Below are 27,973 nucleotides of genomic sequence, written 5' to 3' on the forward strand. Positions count from 1 at the left end.
CACTGCAAGGGTATTGGGCACCCTAGGCAAACCTTCAGCTTTGAACACCCCCTCAATTAACTTTCAGGCTCAGAAGCACCCCTCCCCTCCCCTGTCAATAGTCAGATCATCCCAATATCACTCTTCCCTAAACAATTTTCTAAAAGTGCATAATTGGAGGTAGCCTGAGGGGTATGTCAATAAGCTGAGACACAGGGGAGCCAGGGTGATCCTGAATGAGACACTTTCAGGTATCCACTTAACCTGTAAGCTCTTTGGAGTATGGATGTAGTGCACTTAACCCTCCATTGCCTCAGGTACAAAATTAGATTGTGAGCCCTCCAGGGAACTACCCAGTGTACCTGAATGTAAATCACCTTGATCTTCTACTAAAAAAGGTGTGAGCAAAATCCAAGTGAATAAAACCCATTAACCAGTGTACAAAATTTATAAAAACCTCATATTCTGAGGGACATCTTCTCTTGTCTAGCACATCAGTTAAAAATAAAAGTGAAACTAAAAAAAAAAAAAAATTAAAAAACTACAATTCAAAATGGCTGCTGTGTAAAAAAAAAACCCTCAAAAACCTTAGACATGCTCATTTTTGAAAAAGGAAGACAAAATTATAGGAGGGCAAGCGGTCCCCAATAAGCACATATTTTTAAAGTTTTGAATGCGCATGTTTTTTGATGACTAAAAACAGCAAACAAAGATGGCTGCTATGTCAAGAACATGACCATAAAATCCTTAAAAAAAAAAAAAAACACCCACAAATGTACACCTTTTTTAAATATGTGCTTATTGGGGACAGCTTGCCTTTCAAGAATTTGTCTTCCTTTTTCAAAAACGAGCATTTTGAAGGTTTTTCTTTTTAAACAACTTTTGTACACTTTTAATGGGTTTCATTCACGTCAAGGCACCGTTTTGTATGAGCACAGGCAGTGTAAGTTTTATGTCACCTGGTGAACCAGTCAAGGTTTAAAGCCAGCTCTTCCAAGCCAGGCATAGCATATGCTTGTGAATAAACAGAGACTTTCGGTTTATTTGGTGCTCTGATAAGTTCTGTTTTCCAGTTTCTCTTTACTTTTTGTACGTGCAGCAAAACAAAAATAAAGAGATTTGCATACGGTGGAGGCAATGCATGTAAATCTCTCATGAATATTCATTGTGGGGATCCTGAAAACCTGACTGGCTGGGATGCCTCCAGGACCAGGTTTGGGAACCCTTGGATTAGAGCATAGGCAGATCTGCTCACGAATTCTAATTAGTGCCAACAAATAATTGTTAATAGCTCATTAAACTGATTAGTTTGCATGTGAATCTGGAATCCGTGCTCAAATTCGGGCACCTTGATAGAATTCTGGGGTAAGAGTCTTCAGAGAACTTTAAAAAAAAAAGGGGAAATTCTTCAGCTATAGATAGACCAAACCAAGACTCTTCAGAGTTTTAGAAGCTTCCCACATACCGAGTCATAAGTGATCTCCACTTCTAGAGCAGGGGTTCTCAACCCAGGCCGCAGGGTTTTCAGGATACCCACAATTAGGGTTACCATATTTTGTCCCCCAAAAAGGAGGACACATGCCCCGCCCCCTGTCACATTTTCCCCATCACTCCCTCTCCCCGTCCTACTGCCCTGGTGGTCTAGTGACCTCTTCGGGGCAGGAAAGAGCCCCCTCTTTCCTGCCCGGAGCGCTGCCCTGCATGCATCCTTCCTGTGGCTGATCTTGGCGCCGATTCAAAATGGCCACCGAGAGTTGAAGTCTCACAAGGTCACTTCAACTCTCGGCGGCCATTTTGAATCAGCAGCGAGATCAGGAACAGAAAGGATGCATGCAGGGCAGCGCTCCGGGCAGGAAAGAGGAGGCTCTTTCCTGCCCCGAAGGAGGAAGAGGTCACTAGACCACCAGGGCAGTAGTAAGTAAGGGGAGGGGGAGGCTAGCAATCTGCCCGTTTGTCCGGATTTCTGGACAAACAGGCAGGCTGGTGGGCGGACCACCCTATACGGCCCGCCCACCAGCCTGCCCGTTTGTCCAGAAATCCGGACAAACAGGCAGATTGGCAAAACCCGCCCGGTTTCCCGGACATGTCCTCAAAAAGGAGGACATGTCCCGTTAAATCCGGACATATGGTAACCCTACCCATAATGCATATGCATGAAACTTGCATGTACTGCTTCTATTCTACGTGTATAGATCTCATCCTGCATATGCATTGTGGGTATCCTGAAAACCCAACTGGGTAGGTGTGGCCCAAGGACTGGGTTCAGAACCTACCATCTGAACCCTAGAGCAGTGCAACGGTACTCTGTAGAGCAGAGGTGAGCAACCACAGTCTGAGGGCCACAACCCAGTCTGGTTTTCGAGATTTCCACAATGAATATGCAGGAGATTGGAAGCAGTACATGCATGCAAAGAAATCCCCTGCATAGTGATTGTGGAAATCTTGAAAGCCCGTTTGTGGCCCTTGAGGACCATGGTGGCCCACCCCGAGAGGCAGTAACAGTACTCTAGCATGATCATTCCCTAGGACCAACTCAAGGATGTTCCAGATTGGACTGTGGAAGTCACTTTAAACTCAGGAGACATACATTTAGGGCACAAAGTGGAAAGAAGGAAATTTAAGACAACAGAAAATGCTTAATACCCTGGGGGGGGGGGGGGGGGGGGGGGGAGGAAACCCAACACAAAGCATTCCATTTCCATAATTTTAATCTATCAACATACAGAAATAAGAGCCGTAGGCCACAATGACCCAAATAAATACAGTTCATGAAATTTTTTTTAAGACAAGACAGCAGCTTTAGATGTTAAAAACTCATCTGTCCAAAAGACAGGGTTGTGTACAAGATCATAAATAAATATATTTAAATTAAACAAACAAACAAAAAAAAAAGCTACACTGTAAACACTAAACAAAATGTAAACTTTACATCAATAAATTAAAGACTAAAAATGTAGTGGAAGGAAGGTTGGATAAATTGTCCTTTCCAGTACTTGGTACTCCCAAGCGTAACTGATGCCCAAGATCACGGACGAGCACCGTGGGTGTACTCCAGATCAAGAGGCAGAGGATGGAAGCTGAGCCTTGCAGCCTCATAGCACCAGGTTGGGCAGCCTAATACGATTGCTAAAGATATGGGGGCCTCCCCCCTCCCCTTGTCTCCCCTGATGAGCAGTTTTGTTTGTTAGGGGGGGGGGGAAGGGTTGTTGCTCTCCATTAAATGATTGGAGTTTAAGAATATGCCTGTATACTGATCTATCCACATAGCCAAGGGGTAGTTGGAACGTAGTTACTAACTAGGCTTCTCAGCTGTGTCCATCCTGCCCCACTTCCATGGGGCACTAGTTTCCCTTGGAAATCTTACAGTCAAGACGTAGTGCTGGTGCAACAGAATTACAGTCAACAGCACTCATTTTCCTTAGGAAAAGCAGCGTTACATTTCCCTGCATGTAGTGGGGTAAAACAGACCTGATCAACCTACTGGACAAACGAGAACTGGCTAGCAACCCCGATACCGGGTCAGAGGGCTTACACCTCCCCATGCCCTGTATGCATTCACTCCACAGAGCGGCCCTGAGCTGGTCTGGCTTTCATGAAATCCAGACTGGCTAGGGACAGTACATAACTGGTTTAAACTCTTCTGTGGTTCCCTCCGAATCCCGTATCGGCAAGACAGGCTGAGTCGGTCCCAGGGTTGTGGTACACTGTCAACTCCAGCGTTGTACTCAACGCGACAAGACCTAGAACCGGTTCAGCCTGTTCGCAAGACCCGAATCCGGCTGGTAACGGCTTGAAAACGGGTGCCGCAGTTTCACAGTCCTTTTTAAAATCATTATTAGTGCAGGTTTTCAGAGTCACCTCGGCTTTACGGAACACACTAAAAAGATTCACTAGTAAAATCAGACCTATTCATCCAAATATTTAAAAGGCGAGTTGGGTTTCAGTAGAGCAGAGCTGTGAATGTGCCCTCCCGCCCACAGGTACAAAGTCTGGATCCAGTTCTGCTCTAACCCTTCAGCACCCACAGACCCCCAAGTCGGACTCCCACAGAAGGCAGTGACGCAGGTCCAATGCTTTCAATGGGAGCAGATACCAGGAATGGGGCATAATAGAGAGAGCCGGGGCGTGACGAGGTAAAAGTCAATATGGACAGGGAGACAAAAACCCACTCATGAGAGCCGAATACTCATGCTGGTGGCAACTCAGTGAGGCAGGACTGCGGTGCGGTATGGGTTAAGAGTGTTTTTCTAACAGACTCCAGATAAGGGGATGCTGCACTTTTCTGTATCAATAGAAGTGACTTCTCCCTTTAATACAGCAAGTTGGTTCAAGGTGCAAGGACTGGAAGTAGGCCAGGCTCAGACTTGCTCTACTGGCCTTAACCATGACCTTACATGCAACAGAGCATCTTATGGCCTAAAACCATCATTACGGCTCAGCACTTTTGAGTTTGAATTTATTATACATTTGTCCATAACTTTCAGTCTTCCGAGCATCTTAAGACGTCTTTGTTCAATATACTTAGCCTGAACTTCGTTTAATCTGTGCTTAAACGTCCATTAGGGCAGCAGTAGCTTTTAATCAAGGTTCTGGGGCTTGCTGGTTGTTCTCCGCCATGACAGGACACGAGTCTTGGAATAATTCGTAGCCAGACATACTGCAGAAACGGTAGACACAGAATCCATGGAAAAGGGAACCAGTAACAGAATCCCAATGCTACTTCTTGGCTACAGGACACTGGTATTTAAGAAAAAAAAGTCTTTGCCTCAGCATGGAAAGATCTGGGGAAATGCTGAAGCTGGGAGTCACTTGTCAGAAGGGCACTGGGTCCTGTTTTCAAGCTAGCATAGGAGGCCAAGTCTAGCCCCCTCGTTTTCCTGCCCCAGTGGAAGGGTGGCAGGTGTGAGCATGTTCAGTTCTTTCATCCATCCACAAAAGGGACATTTCTCCTCTTATAAATTTACAATAGTATTCCCTGCAAAACCACCACAGGATAAGAACGCAGTGTGGGGATTTTAATTTTATCCTCTGCAGCAATAAATAGAAGCCTAATTTTTCAGTAAAAAAAACAACTTTGTTTTAAAATGTGAAATGCATTGCTTGCTAACTCCTGCCCGGACAGGCCATGTATTCCAGTTTTGCCGCCTCCTGTGACCTTCCTTTGGAATATGTGTCCCATTTTCCACCGCAGTTTTGTCCCTCCCTTGGCTTGTGCAGGTCCGAGTTCAGCGCTGGAACAGCTGCCTCAAAAGTGACTGATTTTCAGCTTTTCCCAGCTGACACAGGGTTCAATTGACAACCTACAGTAAACCAGAACAAAAAGAAAAAGTTGAGCATCACTCTGAACACGGCACCGTAGAAAGGTACATGCATTCCCCCCTTCTCCCCACAGTCTAATGAAATAACCAGAAAGCACATTTTCAGGAACTACAGGTACAGAGCTTAGAATGCAGGACTCAGCTGAACTACGATATAATCCACTACATTTCAGTCCCAAAGAAATCAATGGAGCATGGCCAGGAACTGCGGCCTAACACGACGGGAAGACCCTGAAGTTCCGTGGTCCCTCATGCGCGCTACCCAGGGCCGTGTGAGTAGTGAACTCCTCCAAAACTGCTTCCAGTCCAGTCACTGGACAAACCTCTCTTGTCGCCCCCCCCCCTTCTCCTCCACTGCTAACTCCAGGCTTCGTTCCTTTTCTCTCGCGGCACCTTATGCCTGGAATAGACTTCCTGGACCTATACGTCTAGCTCCATCTCTACCTGTTTTCAAATCTATGCTGAAAACCCACCATTTCACCGCTGCTTTTGGCTCCTAGCCACTACTCAATTGCCCTCCCCCCCCCCCCTTGTTCCTTCTCACCCAGTACTTCCCTCGCCCTTAATTGTCTTGTCTGTCTGTGTTATTTTAGATTGTAAGCTCTATTGAGCAGGGACTGTCTCTCTGTGTCAGGTGTTCAGCGCTGCGTGCGTCCGGTAGCGCTACACAAATGCTAATAATAATAATAATTTTTCTTGGCCATGGTGCTGTGGGCAGCGAACGATGCGTTGAACAGGGCACAATTTCAGCTCAGTGGCTATACCTCCAGGTCAGGTGTTAACCCAGTTCTCAGATACCTAGCCAGTCATGTTATCAGGACACCCACAATGAATATATACGAGGCAGGCAGGTATACAGTGGAGGTTGTGCACATTTATATCCCACATTTTCCCACCTATGTGCGGGCTCAGTGTGGCTTCCAGTACATTATGAGTGATGGAAATACAATCAGTTGCAGTAAGATTATGGGTTACATTGTGAAAAGTTATGGGAAGACAGAGTAAATTCAGGATGTCATATGGGATAGAACAACAGAGTATAGTGGTGGGGAATTGGGAGGGGGAAAAACAGTATCAAGGGAATACAGAGGTCTAACATATACGGGGGAAGAGAATTCAGAAGAGTGTATTGATGCGTATCTATTGGTGTGTATGGACCTCATGTGTTTTGATCCTTGCAGTAGATTTTCTCAAATAGATAAGTCCTCAGTAGTTTGCGGAAGTCGGTCAGTTCGTAGATCGTTTTCAGGTTGCGTGGTAGTGTAGTCCAGAATTGTGTGCTCATGTAGGCGAAGGTTGATCCGTGCAGTACTTAGTATTTTATGCCTTTGCATATAGGGAAATGGCGATTGAGGAAGGTTCGGGACGATCTTTTGGTGTTTCTGGGCGGCAGGTCTATTAAATCAGACATGTATGCAGGGGCTTCACAGTGAATGATTTTGTGGACTAAGGTGCATACTTTAAAAGTGATACGTTCCTTGAGTGGGAGCCAGTGTAGTTTCTCCCGTAAGGGTTTTGCACTTTCGTATTTTGGTTTTCCGAAGATGAGTCGTATTCTGGGCTGTTTGAAGTTTCCTTAGTATTTGTTCTTTACAGCCTGTGTATAATGAGTTGCAATAATCCAGGTGGCTGAGTACGAGTGATTGTTCATTGCGGATATCCAGAAAACATGACTGGCTAAGTGGACTGGGTTGAAAACCCCTAACTTAGGATAAGGCCACATGGATCACTGTATGGCAGTGGTTCCCAAACCTGGTCCTGGAGGCACCCCAGCCAGTCAGGTTTTCAGGATAGAGTACGGAACCTCAAAAAAATTCCCCACAAACAAAATAAAAAGTACCGATTTGGCTCTGTGAGTCCCAACAAATCTTAACCAAACAGCTTAGGACCGGACGGAAAAAGGCCTCAAAGAGCTCCAGGATAATGTATTTATTTATTGCATTTATACCCCGCTCTTTCCCGCTCAATAGCAGGTTCAGTGCGGCTTACAAATTATGGGTTACAGAGTATCACAGAAATAACACAGTTGAAGGACAGAAGGGTTATGGTGTGATTATATAGTGTAGGACGAGAGGAAGAGATGTGGAGCGGGGGATTGAGGTATAGGTACTATTAGTGGTGTGGATTAGTTTCGTAAATTAAGTCGGGTCATTGGGATAGGCTTGTTTGAAGAGGTAGGTTTTCAGCAGCTTTCGGAAGGGTAGATGTTCATTAGTTATATAGAGAGAGCTTATATCTTATAGAGCTAAGTAGGTCAACTTGATCTTCTCTTCATCATTAGCCATAAAAACCTTCCAGATTTCCTCTAAAGGTATTCAGCTGTTTATTATTTTTCTCTCTTTGCTTATCAATACTCTTGGGGCTCGTATACAGCTTAGGTATCCAATATACGGTAACTTAACTCAAAAACATACTGAAACCACGAGACCGCAGTAGAGTGCCTTAATATTAGGTAGTAAGCTACGGGCCTCGAGTGAGGCACTGTGAAGAGAACCTGTGATTGTTCCAAAAGTAGCCCTGTCGCCCAAGACCCTGAAGCGGCAACGGAGCGAAACGCTGGCCACCGTCGGCTTGGGGGCGTTAAAGGGTGAAGACAGCTTGACATGGCACAAGATGTTCCAGGTCTGATAAGAAACACTGAATTTGGAAGATTTTGAAAAGATAAGTGTCCGTATCTTACTACCTAATATTAAGGCACGCTAGTGCGGTCCCGTGGTTTCAGTATGTTTTGAGTTAAGCTACCGTATATTGGATACCTAAGCTGTATATGAGCATCGAGAGTATTGATAAGCAAAGAAAGAAAAATAATAAATAACAGCTGAATACCTTAGAGAAAATCTGGAAGGTTTTTTTGATGGCCAATGATGAAGAGAAGAGAAGATGGTTGGGAGGCGGGGCTGGTGGTTGAGAGGCAGGGATAGTGCTGGGCAGACTTATACGGTCTGTGCCAGAGCCGGTGGTTGGGAGGCGGGGATAGTGCTGGGCAGACTTATATGGTCTGTGCCAGAGCCGGTGGTGGGAGGCGGGGCTGGTGGTTGGGAGGCGGGGATAGTGCTGGGCAGACTTATACGGTCTGTGCCAGAGCCGGTGGTTGGGAGGCAGGGATAGTGCTGGGCAGACTTATACGGTCTGTGCCAGAGCCGGTGGTGGGAGGCGGGGCTGGTGGTTGGGAGGCGGGGATAGTGCTGGACAGACTTATACGGTCTGTGCCAGAGCCGGTGGTTGGGAGGCAGGGATAGTGCTGGGCAGACTTATACGGTCTGTGCCAGAGCCGGTGGTGGGAGGCGGGGCTGGTGGTTGGGAGGCGGGGATAGTGCTGGGCAGACTTATATGGTCTGTGCCAGAGCCAGTGGTGGGAGGCGGGGCTGGTGGTTGGGAGGCGGGGATAGTGCTGGACAGACTTATACGGTCTGTGCCAGAGCCGGTGGTTGGGAGGCAGGGATAGTGCTGGGCAGACTTATACGGTCTGTGCCAGAGCCAGTGGTTGGGAGGCGGGGATAGTGCTGGACAGACTTATATGATCTGTGCCAGAGCCAGTGGTGGGAGGCGGGGCTGGTGGTTGGGAGGCGGGGCTGGTGCTGGGCAGACTTATACGGTCTGTGCCAGAGCCGGTGGTGGGAGGCGGGGCTGGTGGTTGGGAGGCGGGGATAGTGCTGGGCAGACTTATATGGTCTGTGCCAGAGCCGGTGGTGGGAGGCGGGGCTGGTGGTTGGGAGGCGGGGATAGTGCTGGGCAGACTTATACGGTCTGTGCCAGGGCCAGTGGTTGGGAGGCGGGGATAGTGCTGGGCAGACTTATACGGTCTGTGCCCTGAAGAGCACAAGTACAAATCAAAGTAAGGTATACACAAAAAGTAGCACACATGAGTTGTCTTGTTGGGCAGACTGGATGGACCGTGCAGGTCTTTTTCTGCCGTCATCCACTATGTTATGTTACTATGTAAGTTGATCTAGTTAGCTCTATAAGATATACATTATCCTGGAGCTCTTTGAGGCCTTTTTCCGTCCAGTCCTAAGCTGTTTGGTTAAGATTTGTTGGGACTCACAGAGCCAAATCAGTATTTTTTCTGTTTGTGGGAATTTTTTGAGGTTCCGTACTCCAGCAATTTGATATTTTCACACCCTATTTGAGTAAATTTGTAAAGGTTTTCAGGATATCCACAATGAATATTCAGGAGTGCAATTTGCAAGCACTGCCTCCACTGCATGCAAATTTCTCTCATGAATATTCATTGTGGATATCCTATTGTACTTTTTTGGGATCTTGCCAGGTATTTGTGACCTGGATTGGCCACTGTTAGAAACAGGATACTGGGCTTGATGGACCTTTGGTCAGTCCCAGTATGGCAATACTTATGTAGGTTTGGGAACCTCTCCCGTATGGTCAACATTGGTCTTCTAAAAAAGTGACAGGTGTCATACTTATAAAAATATACCCAGTCCAGGAATCCACACCTGAACAGAACACTTGTTAGATAAATCCCTAGCCCAGTAGTTCCCAAACCTGGTCCTGGAGTCACCCCAGCCAGTCGGGTTTTTGGGATATCCACAATGAATATTCATGAGAGAGATTTGCATGCAGTGGAGGCAGTACATGCAAATCTCTCATGAATATTCATTGTGGATCTCTCAAAAAACCCGACTGGCTGGGGTGCCTCCAGGACCAGGTTTGGGAACTACTGCCCTATCCTATGCAGTGCCAGGTAAAACAGTCCACCTGAAGAGATTGGGTCTGCCGAAACCTTGACAGGGATTAAAGACCTGGTTATTTACTTGTACAGAGTGAGAATCCGAGATCCAGGGTTTACAGAAATAAGAAGCGCTAGGCCTAGTATGGTTGGTGGCTGCAGAAGTGGTTTTATGATGTGAATGGGGGGTTTTGAGGGATATTTTAAAATGCAGTGGAGGGGACAACAATGCCAAATCGTTTGAAAACTGCCAGCTAAAATGAGTTGCTTGTTTAGGAAGTTTTTGATATAACTAGAGCTTACTTAGTTTTGATTTTAATTGTAAAAATAACCACCAGATACAGCACCGTCATTTCATGGACTCCATAATTTTGGATAGGCCTTCCACACGCACATACCGCCCACACACACACCACACCACAAATAGCTTTAAAGAACACAGATTATTTTGTCACACCTACCCCACATCCCCTCCATGGCGTCCCGGCATCTGCGCGCTCCTGTCTCTGAACCCCGTCTCTCCCCGGTGTCTGTACAGGCGTCCTCGGTGCCTGCAGGAAGCCCATTCTCGCTGCTTGTGCCAGTCGCACAAGCTTCCATCTGCCATGTTCTGCCCTCACTGATGTCATTGCCCATTTCCCGTCTGGCAGAACACAGCAGATGAAGTCTGTGGGGCCTGGTGCAAGCAGCGAGAATGAATCGCTGTAGGTGCCGAAGATGCTTATACAGACACCGGTGAGGGAAGGGATTCAGAGACACAAGCGCAGATGCCGGGACACCGTGAAGGAGAAGGAAGAGAGCACTGTGGTACTTCTGCTTGTGGGCTTATGCCCACCCAGGCCCACCCCACTCATAGCTATGCCACTGGTAACCACGTACCATAAAGGGGGGGGGGGGGGGGAAGCTTGTTTGTGTGCAAGGGAGCTGGGCACTTGGAAAAACTTCCAGAATGTTCCAAGACAAGATAGATCTAATATGCTCAGCTCTCAGGTTATGTAATTTTAAGGACCAGAGGGTATTTTATATAATAGGCCAAGTAGGCGTCTCACTGCCTTTATAAAAGTGGAAGAAATCAAGCCTACCTTGTAGGTGTTGACACCTACACCCTTCTCTTAAGTAGGTTTAAGTATCTGCTCCTAAACAATGTGAGCACATGGGTAACACCGGCTATTTTATCCTCTACATGTGTACTTGAGAACTCCACCCAAAGCGTCCCTGTACAGGCCCCAACTGGCACAATACACATCGCCACATCATTGTGGTGTAATAAGAGGCCATTTGTTCACATGTGGCACGGGTACAAAACCTTTATAAAAATAACCTGCTTAATGTACAGAAGTCTGAAGGAAGACTTGCAAACTCAAAAGTTTAAAGAACACCCCTCAAAGTGTTTTTGCTATCGGAGAGCAGAAGGTCGGTCATGCTGCATCCTGTGCCCCCTCTGTCAGATACACTTGTCTTCAGTTAAGAGCTCAGGTAAGCTAAATCCACCTAAAGGGAGAAGGGCAACAGGAGATTCAGTCTCAAATCCAAAGGAACAGGGCCCCCTACTCCTGGTTCTCAATCTCAAACTTGAAGAGTTAATGAAAAGGCCCAAAACAGGAAATGGAAAGCCACAGCGGCAGAAATATACCAGAAGATCACGTGACAGTGACTGAGGTGGGCAAGACTTGAGTACACCAGAGTGGGTACGAAGTATGACTGGCAGGAAAGCAGCCCGAAAGGGATGACTGGGAGAGAAGGCTAGCATGGCAGGAAGGGAGAGGACGGTGTTCTATGCATCAGTCTCCTTTGGGCTAACACCAAAATGCAAGGACCGAGCTACTGCCTTGCCGGTTGAGATCAAGAACCTGTATAACACCGGATGAGGTTAAAGCCCTGGGGATACAAGACGCCAGGACAAGAAAAACCCTCCTGTTTATTTCTAGAGGGGGCAGCCTTCCTCCCTCCCTCCATATGGGCGGAGGGTGAAAGCCAAAGGGTGCAGGAGTCATCCTTGGGTGGTAAAGTCCACCCGTGCTATGGATATAGGAAGGAGAAACCACTTGTCTGAGCCTGTTATATATATATATTTTTTTGTTACATTTGTACCCTGCGCTTTCCCACTCATGGCAGGCTCAATGCAGCTTACATGGGGCAATGGAGGGTTAAGTGACTTGCCCAGAGTCACAAGGAGCTGCCTGTGCCTGAAGTGGGAATCGAACTCAGTTCCCCAGGACCAAAGTCCACCACCCTAACCACTAGGCCACTCCTCCACTGTTGCTACTATTTGAGATTCTACATGGAATGTTGCTATTCCACTAGCAACATTCCATGTAGAAGTCGGCCCTTGCAGATCACCAATGTGGCTGCGCAGGCTTCTGCGAGTCTGACGTCCTGCACGTATGTGCAGGACGTCAGACTCACAGAAACAGAAGCCTGCGCAGCCTTCTACATGGAATGTTGCTAGTGGAATAGCAACATTCCATGTAGAATCTCCAATAGTATCTATTTTATTTTTGTTACATTTGTACCCTGCGCTTTCCCACTCATGGCAGGCTCAATGTGACTTACATGGGGCAATGGAGGGTTAAGTGACTTGCCCAGAGTCACAAGGAGCTGCCTGTGCCTGAAGCGGGAATCGAACTCAGTTCCTCAGGACCAAAGTCCACTACCCTAACCACTAGGCCACTCCTCCACTTATTATTTACTCACTACTCTAAGTTGCAGCTGGGATGTTAAGTCTGCCCTGCTTTGGTAACTCAGAGCTTCTGCTGCTAAAATCAACTGTGTTGATAACTGCAACGTTAAGCCAGTTTTTCTGTACGGTAAGACACTTTGGATCTCATTTCTGCACATTGTGCTGGTCCCTGGGCCTCAGTTAATATCCTGAGCAACACCGGGGACCTGCACAGTCTAAGCTGCTCACTTACACACTTCCCAATCCACCAGAAAGTGGAAAACTCTCCCGGGCAGATGCCTCCTGAGCACATTCAATCTATACAGAAGTTATGTTTCACAGAGAAAAAGGGCAAGACAGAAGCAGTCCCGAGCAAGATCAGAACTGCTGACTACAAATTTGCCCGACCTGCTCGCTTGAGTGCCGAGGGAACGGAACAGGACTCATGTGCTCCTTGTTCAGGATGCTGACAAATGGGCATGAGTCAGCTGGACCCAAAATAGCTGATTCTCATTTTCCACTAGGTGAGCTGCTGGGTTACGAGATGGAGGCTGTGACTTTTTCCAAGGACAGCACAGGTGCAGGAAGCAGGAGAGGCACAAGGCTGAAAGAGATTTGCGTCAGCGCTGTCCAGAGTATCAGAAGGCTTGCGAGAACGTTTGGTCTCTTTCTTGAGAGTAGAGCCTAATTAGGAAACCCCTCCTAGCAGACTCCACTTCAATCTGAGCTGCTGTATTCTGAAGATTTTAAAGACCCCCCCCCCCCTCCCACCCACACTACCATCCACTGTGTGGCAGCCGTAAGAACATAAGCATTGCCATACTGGGACAGAGAGAGGGTCCATCAAGACCAGTATCCTGTTTCCAACCGTGGCCAATCCAGGCGACAGGTGCCTGGCAAGATAAAAATCAAATCAATTCTTGTATATTGCTAATATAGAAAATGTTCCACTCGATGTGGAAACTCAAACGCGTGAAGCAATTCTTCCCAAGGGAAACATTTCACAACCTGATACAATCACTGGTACTAAGCCACTTAGGATTACTGCAATGGAATTTATGCGGGATGTAAAGAACAAACCTTGAAGAAACTTCAGACCGCTCAAAACACAGCAGCTAGGCTTATATTTGGTAAAACGCAATTTGAAAGCGCAAAACCCCTCTGCAAAAAAAACTACACTGGCTCCCACGCATCGCCTTCATAATCTGTACCCTGGTTCACAAAATCATCTACAGAGAAGCCCCGAGATACATAGCAGACTTGATCGACTTACCAATCAGAAATACATCCGAATCAACACGATCCTATCTAAATCTGCACTACCCAAGCTGCAAAGGACTTAAATACAAAACAACTTACGCATCTAGTTTTTCCTACATAAGCACGCAACTGTGGAACGCATTACCAAAAGCCTTGAAAACAACGTACAACCACCTAAACTTCCGGAAATCACTAAAAACCAACCTGTTTAAACAGGCATACCCTACCGATTCAACTTAAATGCCTGATCTCTGCAACACAACAAAACCAAAGTATGTAATGGACATAACAAAACTCTTCCGTTGTACGATTCCCTAATGTGGCTGTGCCACACGAACTTTACCTACCACAACATCACTTTGTGTTTGTTCACATCGGTGTCGGCAAACACCTCTCCGGTACTATGTAAGCCACATTGAGCCTACAAATAGGTGGGAAAATGTGGGATATAAATGTAACAAATAAATCTTTCCAGGGTTCAGTGCGGTTTACATTCTAGGTGAGACAAAAACCGATAATGTTAGTGTGAGGTTTGAGAACAATTAGAGACCACTGGTGTAATGCACGAGACCAAAAACATTATAGGAAGGGGATAGTGGATGATACCAGGAGGTAGAAGTCAATGGACTGTTATGAAGCCGTCTTTGGGAAGAGAAAGGTTTTCAGCCTCTTCCTGAAGCTAAGGTAGCTGTTTTCTGTTCCGATGGCAATAGGTAGAGAGTTCTATATTTTAACTCCAAATACAGGGAAAAGAGCTGAAAATCTTCCTATTGAAACAGTGATGCTAGCATCACTTCTTTCAGTCTGTTAGATTGGACCAAATGCAGCGAAGTGGTCTTAGTCAGCAGTTCAGCAGTCAGCCGTTAAGATTTGACAAACTAAACAAGCAGCTCTGAACCAATTTTATGCCGCTTATCCTAGAAGCAAGCAGGGAATCATCTTAACGCCTTGTGGACTTTATTTTAGGAAATTATGCAAACCTTTTTTAAACCCTGCTAAGCTAACCGCTTTTATCACATTTTCTAGCAATGAATTCCAGAGTTTAATTACACACTGAGTGAAGAAATATTTTCTCTGGCTTGTTGTTATGTTTACTACTTAGAAGCTTCATTGCGTGCCCCCTAGTCCTAGTATTTTTGGAAAAAGAGTAAACAAGTGATTCACATCTACTCATTCCACTTCACTCAGTATTATAAACCTCTATCATATCTCTTCTACAAGCTGAAGAGCCCAGAAAGAGCCTATTAACAAACAAGCAGACAGTCTGCACAGGTGGGAGGTTGGAGAAAGAACCTCAGGAGCAAGGCTCCCTTTCTTCATGCGGCAGATCCTTTCCCTCTGTGCCTCAGATTAATACAATTATTTATTAAATTCTTCCCACCTCGCCCTGAGTTTCTACAGGCTGGCTGTCAGAAAGGTACAGCTGGATCTGCCATTCCCAGGGGTGACTGCAGGCCTTAGCTGTAAACGGTTTTGGTCCCATTTGACAATGAAAGCTTCCGTCTGGGCTGCCGTTTAGCTGAATTAGAAAAACTGCTTGCTATGAACTGTACCGAGTTCTGCTGCCTGGAGCCTACAAGAGCTACATGCGGGATGATTCCCAGAGGCAAAAATCAGAGCTACCTGCAGCAGAGGGCTACGTGAAAACAGATTGCCTGGCAGGCCCCCCTATCCCTGCTGACAGATGCTGAACACAATGTTTGATCTGATGGCTCCTGGCAAGGAACGTGGACAGAACCAGGGATCATCAAGAGGAAAATTCACTTATTTATTGCATTTGTATCCCACATTTTCCCACCTCTTTGCAGGCTCAACGTGGCTTACAATACATCATGAATGGTGAACGTATATTAGAGAGTAGACTTCAGTGTTACAGATGTGGAGGAGTTGTGAGTGGAGGAGTGGCCTAGTGGTTAGGGTGGTGGACTTTGGTCCTGAGGAACTGAGTTCGATTCCCACTTCAGGCACAGGCAGCTCCTTGTGACTCTGGGCAAGTCACTTAACCCTCCATTGCCCCATGTAAGCCGCATTGAGCCTGCCATGAGTGGGAAAGCGCAGGGTACAAATGTAACAAAAATAAAATAGATACTATTGGAGATTCTAGATGGAATGTTGCTACTATTGAGATTCTGTTGCTACTATTGGAGATTCTACCTGGAATGTTGCTATTCCATGTAGAAGGCTGCGCAGGCTTCTGTTTCTGTGAGTCTGACGTCCTGCACGTACGTGCAGGACGTCAGACTCACAGAAGCAGAAGCCTGCGCGGCCACATTGGTGATCTGCAAGGGCCGACTTTTACATGGAATGCTGCTGGTGGGACTCTGGGCAAGTCACTTAACCCTCCATTGCCCCATGTAAGCCGCATTGAGCCTGCCATGAGTGGGAAAGCACAGGGTACAAATGTAACAAAAATAAAATAGATACTATTGGAGATGCTACATGGAATGTTGCTATTCCACTAGCAACATTCCATGTAGAAGGCTGCGCAGGACGTCAGACTCACAGAAGCAGAAGCCTGCGCGGCCACATTGGTGATCTGCAAGGGCCGACCTTTACATGGAATGCTGCTGGTGGGACTCTGGGCAAGTCACTTAACCCTCCATTGCCCCATGTAAGCCGCATTGAGCCTGCCATGAGTGGGAAAGCGCGGGGTACAAATGTAACAAAAATAAAATAAAAAATATTGGTAGATCTGTTGATTGTTTTTCAGGTTTCTGTCCTCGTGTAAGACATATGCCACCATAGTTTTAATTATTAATGGCCCACTTTTCACAGTCCGCACGTGTTTTAACAGCCTTGAATAGTTTTGTATCGTCTACAGATTTAATCACCTCACTTGTCGTTCCCATTTCCATATCGTTTATAAATATGTTAAATAGCACAGATGTTGCTTGGAGCTTACAAGAGCTGCATGTGTTACGATTCCTAAATCCAGCCACTGCACGACTGGCCCCCTTCCACCCTCATGGCGTGCAAGCAGCCTCAGCCCTGAGCAAGACTCAAACCCAGGTCCTTTTGAACAGCAGCATGGCCACTGAACTAGCAGGTTAGCTGGTACTTGAACTTTCCAGACTGTAGCCCCCCCCCCCCCCCTATCTGTACTTGTGATCCCTAAGTTTCAGGAAAGGGTTTGGGCAATTCTGGCCCAGTCCAAGAACAGTCCAGTTTCCTCTAGGTCTGTCTTGGCTATTAGCAGGCTGTTTGCCATAGTGATTCTTCCCAGACCAGCTACGTGCTGAATGCCAAAATGAGGCGCTCCCCCTTGTGCCAAAGACCAGCACACTCCCCTAAACCAAAAAAGGTGGACAACACCCTCCTCAAGGGCCTCAAACCAAGATTTCCACAATGAATACGCAGGAGGTCTCTGAATACAATGAAATGCAAATCAATCTCATGCATACTCATTGTAGAAATCTTGAAAACCCACCTGGATTGTGGCCCTCAAGGAGTGTGGTTGCTCACCCCTGCTCTAAACAAAATGCAACCTAACTTGCTGCTTGCAGGCCCCCTGTAAGTATTCCCCATGGCACGCACTCACTAACAATGAGGCATAGATTCTCAGGTGGGTAGATAGAAGCACCAGGGAGAAGGTGAGAAGAAGCTGACAAGCAGTAGCAGACCCATGTACCCCAAAGCACCAACTGGCTACCAGAAGGCCATTAACACCCTCAGCACCAAAAGCAACAAAAGTCACCATGGCCATTGTGGAAAAGAAATGTTAATTACCTTCAGATAATGAGATTGCTCTCTCCCAGCTTAAGGGCAAACAAGTTTTCCTGGAAGGAACAAGGCACACAATTCAGAAGGGTGCAGAGCTTGGGAAGACAAGAGCATTTCCTGTCTGGTGACCTTTATCTACATAACCGAGCAGTGCTGTTGTTTTGTTTTTGTTACATTTGTACCCCGCGCTTTCCCACTCGTGGCAGGCTCAATGCGGCTTACATGGGGCAATGGAGGGTTCAGTGACTTGCCCAGAGTCACAAGGAGCTGCCTGTGCCTGAAGTGGGAATCGAACTCAGTTCCTCAGGACCAAAGTCCACCACCCTAACCACTAGGCCACTCCTCCAACAGTAGGGAGAGGTGTATTAACTGTTCTACTTAGTCTTCCTAACCTCCACCAAGTCACGCCCTGTTATATTTTGTCTTAAAGATGCTACCCCCAGAGGGCTCTAACATGAGGAACCCTCATCAAGGGGCTCCCCTCCAGTATCTGGATTAAAGGTTCTTGAGTGCACCACAGACTATCTAATTATTCAGGTTGAAGGTTGCCATAAATCGGCGTCGATCACCAGTGAACAGCAGTGGCATAGCCAGAAGGCAATTTTTGGGCGAGCCAATAGGTAGGTTGGGCGGACATGCAATTCCTCTCCCCCCCCCCCCCCCCCCCCAATTTTAAAAATTAAATCCCATAGCTAGTGGAGATCTTCAACCCTGCCAACTGAAGACATCCACAACCCACTAACCCTCGTTTAGCAAGTGCAGCAGTCAAAGGCAGTGCTCTAAGCCACTGACCTCAGCATCCCAGGCACGCTCGGTTCTCACGCATGATGAATTGAGCAGGCATGAGAACAGAGTATGCACACGATGCCAGTGTCAGCAGTTTGAAGCAGCACCACTGACTGCCATGATTTTTTTGATGGGAGGGTTTGGTGGGCTGCAGATGTCTTGGAGATCCCTACCAGCTACGTGAATGGTACGCCTAGGGTTGACAACTTTTTCAAAGTTAAAAAACTCAACACCTGCCACTGCCCTGCTCCACATAGGCGCCGACTCCGTGGGTGCTCGAGCACCCCCAATATTTCACCCACCGGAAGTTCGTTCCTTCCCTCCCTCCCATCGAGTTCCAGGCCCCCTCCCTCCAAATTTTAAAAGTCATCTATTTTACCTCGTCGGGGTTAGGGCGGCAGCAGCGGTAAAAGGCATAAAGGCTCGGCGCTTAGTTGTTTTCCCTTCTCTCTCTCAGCTCTGGTCCTGCCCTTGCGGAAACAGAAAATGAGGGCAGGACCAGGAAAGGTGGGAGATATGATAGAGACATTTAAATACCTGTGTGGCATAAACGCACAGGAGATGAGTCAATTGAAAGGAAGCTCTAGAACAAGGGGGCATAGGATGAAGGTGAAAAGGGATAAACTCAGAAGTAACCTGAGGAAATACTTTTCACAGAAAGGGTGGTGAATTTGTGAAACGCCATCCTGGTGGAAGCGGTGAAGATGAAAACGTGGTTAGGGTGGTGGACTTTGGTCCTGGGGAACTGAGTTTGATTCCCACTTCAGGCACAGGCAGCTCCTTGTGACTGGGCAAGTCATTTAACCCTCCATTGCCCCATGTAAGCCGCATTGAGCCTGCCATGAGTGGGAAAGCGCAGGGTACAAATGTAACAAAAATAAAATAGATACTATTGGAGATTCTACATGGAAGGTTGCTATTCCACTAGCAACATTCCATGTAGAAGGCTGCGCAGGCTTCTGTTTCTGTAAGTCTGACGTCCTGCACATACGTGCAGGACGTCAGACTCACAGAAGCAGAAGCCTGCGCGGCCACATTGGTGATCTGCAAGGGCCGACTTCTACATGGAATGTTGCTAGTGGAATAGCAACATTCCATGTAGAATCTCAAATAGTAGCAACAGTGGAGGAGTGGCCTAGTGGTTAGGGTGGTGGTCTTTGGTCCTGGGGAACTGAGTTCGGTTCCCACTTCAGGCACAGGCAGTTCCTTGTGACTCTGGGCAAGTCACTTAACCCTCCATTGCCTGCCGCATAGAGCCTGCCATGAGTGGGAAAAAGCGCAGGATACAAATGTAACAAAAAAAAAAAAGTGTGAATTCAAGAGAGCTTGGGACAAGTACATAGGATCTATAAGGGTGTGATAGGGAGAACAGATGGCAAGGATGGGCAGACTAGATATGCCTTATGGTCTATATCTGCCTACATTTTTCTAAATTTCCTCAGCCATGAATGCTTTGCTCCCAGCCAGGCCTGGGAACAGATACAGAGCCCCAGGGCAGGATGATAAATCCCTGCTCTGAAAGAGGAAGAGAGAGAATTTGGCGCAGTTGGATGAGCCCAGGCCCCTCCCTTACCTACCTCTGGTTTATTGTCTGCTGCCTTCAGCCACTTGGTCTTTGTGCCAGCGCCCAGCAGGGTTTTCTGCTCTGTGGGACTGTTGCAGGGGCTGTCTGATCCATCACCACCTGGTTCCAAGACAGTTTTCACTTCACAGGGATTTGTCTTCTGCTCAGGGATACGAGCAACTCGGAACCTGTAAACGCGCAGAGCATTAGCATGCAGGAAACAAAAGGGTACATGGATATTTAACCCCCCCCCCCCCCCATATCAGTCTAGATACATGTATTTATTTTGAACACTTCCAAACCTAATTATACGCCAAGCGGTTTCCATAAAACAAACATACATATTAAAATACAAAATAAAAACAAACAAATCCTCAATTAACGTACACAAAGTGCTGCCATCACAAACCCTCCAACCCTACATTGCCCATCAGAAAAAAAAGCTGCGTTTTCAACATTTTCTTAAATTGCTGAATGCTAGTACTTCTACGCAACTGGTCAGGCAAAAAACATTCCACATAAGCGTCCTGTAATTGAGAATGCCGAAGCTCGAGTAGTAGCATAATGAACCAAGGACACTAAATGCAAATCCAAACATTTAGTAAAGTCAGATCTTAAAGACCTTCCAGAAGTGAACAGACTGCATACCCTACCAAAATACTATGGCATTTTTTTTCATGACCCCCCCACCTTCCTATATAATAATTCTCGCCACCAACGTTCTAATGTGGGACTGCCTGTGTCCGTGGCTCCTGGAGTGGCTGAGCTAGGCTCAGTAGCCAGGATGACATCACTAACAGCTGATTCCCAGGCAGGGGGCGGAGTAGGGAAACACTGCGCTCCTCCGGGGTTTTACTCCAGGGGCAGTGACTTGACAGGCGAGAGGAGGAGCGGCTGCAGAGACTGCGTTGTAAGACTCGGGCATTTGCGAATGATTTGGGCTGGGTTTAAAAACATTTATCGCTTCTTCTCTTTTTGTAGCGGCCGCTGCTGCTCAACAGGGGAAGCAGCAGCGGCCAGACACCGTTACCACTGGCAGCTGCGGGTAGCGAGGGGGTTTGATGTGCTGGGGGGGAGGGTCGCTGGACATGGATGGCTGGAGGCGGGGTAGGGGATCCTGAGACCAGAGAGGTGGGGGTTCACACTCACTGTCTCTCACATACACTCTCTGACACACACACACACTATCTCTGTCTCTCTCATTCTCTTATGACACACACTCTCAAACATACACACGCTGAGGAAAACCTTGCTAGTGCCCGTTTCATTCGTGTCAGAAATGGGCCTTTTTTTACTAGTGATAAATAAGGGTCAAAGTTTTATACTGTACTCTATATATTTCACAGGCAACCAGTGATGTTGTTTCATGCTCAAATTCTGAAATTCCAGCAACTGGTCTAGCAGCTGCATTCTGAGCAATTTGTAACGCTTTAAGCCTATGCTCTGGAACACCCAGATAGAGAGAATTGCAGTAATCTATTTTTGACAGAACCATCACCTGAATAAACACTCCGAAAATCAAAAGTCATTTAACCCTCTATTGCCCAACGTACAAAAAAAAACAACTTAGATTGCGAGTCCACTATGGACAGAGAAAGGACCTGTATATAATAAGTGTAAACCATTCTGGCTGTACTTCAGGAATGCAGTATATCAAATCCATAACCCTTCACCCCTTTAGTTACAATGATTTGTAGATGGGCCTCACTGACTGGACTTCAGCCTCTGGCCAAAATATTCATGCAATACTCATACTCCTCATTGACCATGTTGAGTCAGACCAGATCCATTGAGCCCACCAACTTGTCTCCAAGTACATAACAGACCCCCCCCCCCCCAAGACCAAAGAGATTTTGATTTGTTCCCAGGGATAATGACTCCAAGTCTGAGGCAAATAGTTTGTTGGACTTTTCCTCCAGGAGTTTTATTAATTATGTGCTGCATGAACTGTTCACAATTTGTTTTCATTCTGCTGTTTATTACTTCAGCGTTTCAAACATCCCCTCTTTAACTGTTCCACCGCCAACTCAATTTTATAAATCATGGCCTCAAGTCTCCTCTCCAAGCTGGAGAAGGGTTCTCACCCGTTTAGGCTCTTCATAAGGGAGGTGCTCTGTCCTCCTTGTCACCTTACTTAGCTACTATATCCCTTTTGAGATGGGGCAGCCAATACTCAAGATGTAGACACACCAAGGACATACAGAAGTCTAAGCCATACTGTTCTCCATCCCCTTTTTGGATAATTCCCAGTATTCAGATTGCCTTTCCAGTAGCCACAGCACACTGGACCGAAAACAAACATTCTTATCCTCAAGACATCAAGATCTTTTCCTCCGGTGGTCATTTTACTGGTACAGTGATGTTCCCCTGTGTGCATCACATTCAATTTACGACTACATTAAACACAGGTCCCAGTTGAGACCCTGGAGGCACTCTCCAGCATTTGTAAGCAGCTATCAAGCCATGCTAGGACACAGTACGTCAAATGCCTTTTGAAAAGCCAAAGTCTAAAGGTGCCCCACGAACATAGTTACAAAATAGGAGGAAAAAACATTTTCTGCTACCCTTATCTCCTAAACTCTTCCCCCCACCCCATGCCCTCTTCATGTCTCAGTACTGCTTACCTGCCGACAGATAGGATGGTGATCTCCCCAGGCCTCCCTGGCTTGGGTCCTGCTCTCACAGGCTTTGAAGGGAGAACAGCCGCCGCGGCTGCTGCGGCCATCTCAGGAGACAGAAGTACCTCGGGCCACTTCTTCTGGCTACACCGTGTGCAACAGGGGCCGGAGCGAGGAGCTGGGCCCTGCACCGTGTGTAAGTGATGCTGGTGCCGGCAGACATGAGGCAGCGGTGGCAGGAAGTATGACCTGCAGGGAATAGGAGAGAAAAATGAACGTCTAAACCAAGAGGGAGCATGCAGAAATCAATGCCCACGTGAGGGTGTGGGAACTTGTTATCTATTATAATAATGGACCTTCACCTTAAAAAAACAAACAAACAAAGGTACAGCGAAGGGCGACGAAAATGATAGTGGGGATGGGACGACTTTCCTATGAAGAGAGGCTGAGAAGGCTAGGGCTTTTCAGCTTGGAGAAGAGACGGCTGAGGGGAGATATGATAGAAGTGTATAAAATAATGAGTGGAATGGATCGGGTGGATGTGAAGCGACTGTTCACGCTATCCAAAAATACTAGGACTAGAGGGCATGAGTTGAAGCTACAGTGTGGTAAATTTAAAACGAATCGGAGAAAATTTTTCTTCACCCAACGTGTAATTAGACTCTGGAATTCGTTGCCGGAGAACGTGGTATGGGCGGTTAGCTTGACGGAGTTTAAAAAGGGGTTAGATAGATTCCTAAAGGACAAGTCCATAGACCGCTATTAAATGGACTTGGAAAAATTCCGCATTTTTAGGTATAACTTGTCTGGAATGTTTTTACGTTTGGGGAGCGTGCCAGGTGCCCTTGACCTGGATTGGCCACTGTCGGTGACAGGATGCTGGGCTAGATGGACCTTTGGTCTTTCCCAGTATGGCACTACTTATGTACTTATGTATAACATGGCAAGACTACCACCTGTTGAAATGGAAAAATCTTGGGGCAAAATCTGCCATCCATAACTGCACAGTACACCCGTTAGTATAAAATTGCCAACTGGGTTACCATGCTAGCCATATTCTGGGAAGCAAGCGTGGTATGGTATATGGCATGCATTCCTCCTCTCCTCCCCCAGTCTTGTGTCAATCAGTAAAGAGGATGCTCGATTTAAGTTTGTGTTCGAAAGCAAAGATAAACGCTAGGTTTTTATATGAAGAACACCCATGGAGTGTCAAACTATTTCTTCAAGACCAGACCTCCCCCCACCCCCCTCCCACCAAGATCACATTGCAAATCAGGTAAAGATGTCTTATCTATACCTGGAGGGGGAGAGGGGAACTGAAGAAGCTTCCAAAATGCCAAAAAGGAGAAGCAAAGCAAACCCTCCGTGGAACACCAAAGAAAAAAAGTCACACAGGAGCAGAGAGCGACAAACCGACTTCCATCCTGGGAGAGAACGTTGAAAAAGTTCTTTATTTAAAGGCACCAGAGAAATGACCCGACACAGGTCTACGTTTCGGCAGCCGCCTGCCTCAGGGGTCACAAGAAACACTGTCTAGGTAAACGGAATTGAACCTGGTGCAATAGATGAATGAATGTAGATTCCAGGGTAAGACTGCACTGTGCAGTCTCTGAAAACCGCTCAACGCACAGCCGCAACGAAGGGCAAAAAAGTGTGAAGTGATGCACATAGGGGAAAATAATTCCAACTACAGGCGCATAACTCTGTACCTGTAAAATCGCCACCCGAGAAAAAGACCTTAGTGTCCGAGGATAGGAATGTTTGTGAGTTTTCAGTCCAGTGTGCTGTGGCTGCTGGAAAGGCAAACGGAATATTGGGAATTATCCAAAAAGGGATGGAGAACAGTATGGATTAGACTTCTGTATGTCCTTGGTGTCTCCGTACCTTGAGTATTGGCTTCATTGTGGCTGTGTGGTGAGAGGCTGTACACTGTATATCCAGTGAAGTCTTATCCTGGAATCTACATTCATCTATTGCACCAGATTCAAATTCTGGTTACATAGACAAGAGTATTTGTGACCCCCTGAGGCAGGTGGCTGTGTCCACCGAAACACGGACCCGTGTCGGGTCATTTCTCCGGTGCCTTTAAAATAAAGAACCTTTGAACATTCTCTCCTAGGCTGGAAGTCAAGTTTGTCACCCTCTGCTTCTGTATGACTTAACCGTGGAAGCTTAACAGGACCTTCCAACTGAGTCCATGGAAGAGGACGAAAACTTTCTCTCTCAAAAAGCCAACTCAAAGCTTAGCTCCTGTGAAGGTGGTGTCCCTGGCTCTTACATTTTGGCAGTCGTCTTGGTGGCTGCTGTGATCTGCTTGCTCTGGTAGTCCTTCAAGAGTTCTTCCAGGGCAAAGGCATTCTCTGTATGAGAAGAACAAAGCAGTGTATCAGAAGGGAACTGGGAGGATGGCATCAATACCATTGACCAACTCTACAGTAGAAGACAGCAGACCAGAAGAAAGGATGGTACAGGTTGCCACCCATTGTATTGTAGAATTCAACACAAGCAAACACCATGTAATTAGCTCTGATATGGTAGATGGGAAGAGGCAGAAAAGCAAGGCCCTGAACGGATGGAGCCTATATACACTAGGGACTACCAAATGTCATCTACAATGTGTTTGGCGTCCTTCAATTTCATGCTCACTTACTAGCCATGCTTTGCAGGAGGGCTAGAAGGTTAGCACACCTGTTTAAAGGGTCTGCCTTCCCATTCAGAGCTTCTGATAAAACCCTGATGAAGTCTACAGCCTGGCTACCTATTTATTGCAGGTCAGCTTGTCCTCATCCTAACTTGGCTTGAGATTTCTAGATCAAAAAACATAGCAGTTGGCTCTTCTGTACGTAGACACAAGGGATCAGGGTGGAATTCTACAGCAAGGACTCTCCCAGATCCAGTCAAGCAACGAGGCACCACAGGCCCAAGTGAGCGATTCACTGACCTTTCTTTTCTGTGATTAGTCGCACCAGGACTCCAATGGTGTCTTCATTGGCATCATCTGCTCTGAAGGGAAGATTGTTGGCTGGAAAAGAAAGAACTGAGTCTTAATACTGGGAGTTTTGGGTAGCACAAAAAAAAAAAACTGACATGGTTTGAAAGCTTCCAGATTCATCCTTATGGCTCAGGAGTTCTTCTGAGCTCAGGGGGTCCAGTTGAGACTAGTTACACAGAACAGATGTGGGGGGGGGGGGGGGGGGGGGGGGGGAAGAATAAAGGAAAAGCAAAACCGCAAAAGTAGAGGCTGACAAATGTGCAAACCAATAGGGAGATAATATCAAGAAACAGTTTATTCAGAATATTCATATCAAGGACCCGACACGGTCTGTGTTTCGGCGCCGAAGCACCTGCCTCAGGGGTCACAAACAACTTTCTCTGAGAAGAAGCTGATTGGCTTGAATAATTCCTTTATTTATACACGTGGTTATAAAAAACAAGTTAATCCACAGAGAGAACAAAGAAACAGCCAACCGATCCTTGCGACAAGGGCCCTGGGCCCCCCCCTCTCCTGCTCTGCAGTTCCTGCCGTGTCCAAACAGGAAGTACTTCACACAGGAGGCGGGATGCAGTAGGAAGAAGGACCTGTGGCCAGCAGAGCAGAGTTAACTGATAGCGTGATAACTCTGCTCTGTGGCGCACAGGAGCAGGAGAGCCATGCCAGCGCCGGACGGGCCCCCCTTGGAGTCTGGGCCCTGGAGAATATTGTCATTCCCCCGCCCCCCCCATGGTTTCCATGCCCTTGAATCAGCAGTAGCTATGGAAGACAAATCTTACTTTCCATTTTGGTCTTCACTGGTACTATTGATCCAAGGTAAACGAAGAACCCATCCCCCCCCCTCACCAGCTAATGGCAGCGGCAGGGACTACTCAACCTAGTGTGCTGCTCACTAAGATCTGCTGCTTCACATGCCACAAGACTCTAGGGGTAGTTTTCATCAGCGAAACACGATACTGTGCCTCTAAAGTGGCTTCATCTCTGCATTAGTTACCAGGCTACTGCCTTCCCGGCTCTGCTGGAAATAGACTGAGGTTTCACATTATAGTCTCACAGAATGAATTCTGTCATCCCACAGATGCCAGCGCTTTGCTTTGAGATTAGCCTACCAACTTCACATGAGGATGAAGTGATGGAAAATTCATCTTACATTAAAAAAATATATATTATATAAAAAAAAAGTTTCCATTGGCAAATCTAACCTCAAAATGTTAGAAAACCTGGCACACAGGAGAAGGAATGTTTCTCTGAATTGAAAGGTTCTGCACTTAAAAATAAGGTCAGCTGTCTCCCTCTAGGCAGCAGTGCTACAAGGTTAGAGTTAACCGCTAAAGCGTGACCGTCAGGAGGAGACTTCAGACTTAGGTCCACCTGTGCCATTAGACGGACACTTTGCTGCCAAGTGTCCTTGGCTTCTTACAACAGTACAACAAAATGCAGTAGATACTAAAGCAGGATAAGGTAGGGTTACCATATGTCCGGATTTACCCGGACATGTCCTCTTTGAGGACATGTCCGGGCGTCCGGACAAGTTTTGCCAGTCCGCCCGTTTGTCCGGATTTCTGGACAAACGGGCAGGCGGGTCTATCCTAGCCTCCCCTTACTTACTATCTACTACCCTGGTGGTCTAGTGACCTCTTCGGGGCAGGAAAGAGCCCCCTCTTTCCTGCCGCTGCCCTGCATCCTGTTGCTGTGACGGTCTCGGGATTCAAAATGGCCGCCGAGAGTTGAAGTGGCCTCGCGAGACTTCAACTCTGGGCGGGACAAAGCTTCAGGCAGGAAAAAGGGGGCTCTTTCCGGCCCCAAAGAGGTCACTAGACCACCAGAGCAATAGATAGTAAGTAAGGGGAGGGGAGGGGAATATATGACAGGGGGCGGGACATATGTCCCCTTTTTGAGAGGACAAAATATGGTAACCCTAGGATAAGGTAATCCAATACTAACAGAAATTTGCACTAGTATATAATACTTAATGGCATACCAGGTAGCCTACACTGCTAACCCCCCCCTCCCCAGAGGCTAGAGTAAGTGTTGATTACTGAGTATTGCAATAAGGGATTTTAAAATTATATATCTGAGGCTAATCTAGACCCTTAAAGGCTAGGTTCTTAAGGTAGGCCCGGGAAGGGCCTACGGGTAGTCGGGCAGGAGGCAGAAAGCAAGTGGGGGCAGTTTCAGTTTCTGCCAAAACTGAACGGCCAATTTCCGTTGCAGGTTTGGTTTTGGTCAGTCTGTACTGTGGCAGGGGGTTATGTACCGGCTGTTTGGCAGGTCACCCAGAGAAAAGCTTCTGTGCTGGGTGGAGCTCCTTCTGGAAATTTCCAAGTTTTGTCAGTTAAAAATGGCCTCCCCATCCAACAGGACGGTCTACTTACAATGAAATTAAACAC

General features: G+C 46.9%; 1 protein-coding gene across 2 annotated transcripts in view; it reads right to left on the reverse strand.

Annotated features, from left to right (window-relative positions):
• Positions 1-2,696: 2,696 nt before the first annotated feature.
• The window catches only part of RELT (RELT TNF receptor), an 81,700-nt gene continuing 56,423 nt past the window's right edge, over positions 2,697-27,973 (reverse strand). Inside the window, exons 7-12 of one of the 2 annotated variants that reach the window (XM_030200024.1) lie at positions 25,533-25,613; positions 24,870-24,951; positions 22,598-22,840; positions 19,987-20,161; positions 17,630-17,679; positions 2,697-5,279 (exon numbers count right to left, since the gene is read on the reverse strand). In XM_030200024.1, the coding sequence (XP_030055884.1) occupies positions 17,632-17,679; positions 19,987-20,161; positions 22,598-22,840; positions 24,870-24,951; positions 25,533-25,613 (629 nt within the window). In that variant the 3' untranslated portion in view covers positions 2,697-5,279; positions 17,630-17,631. The remainder of the gene's footprint in view (positions 5,280-17,629; positions 17,680-19,986; positions 20,162-22,597; positions 22,841-24,869; positions 24,952-25,532; positions 25,614-27,973) is intronic. The other variant, XM_030200025.1, reaches the window with a different exon arrangement.

Source organism: Microcaecilia unicolor, chromosome 4 (assembly GCF_901765095.1).
Source record: "Microcaecilia unicolor chromosome 4, aMicUni1.1, whole genome shotgun sequence".
Lineage (NCBI taxonomy): Eukaryota > Metazoa > Chordata > Amphibia > Gymnophiona > Siphonopidae > Microcaecilia > Microcaecilia unicolor.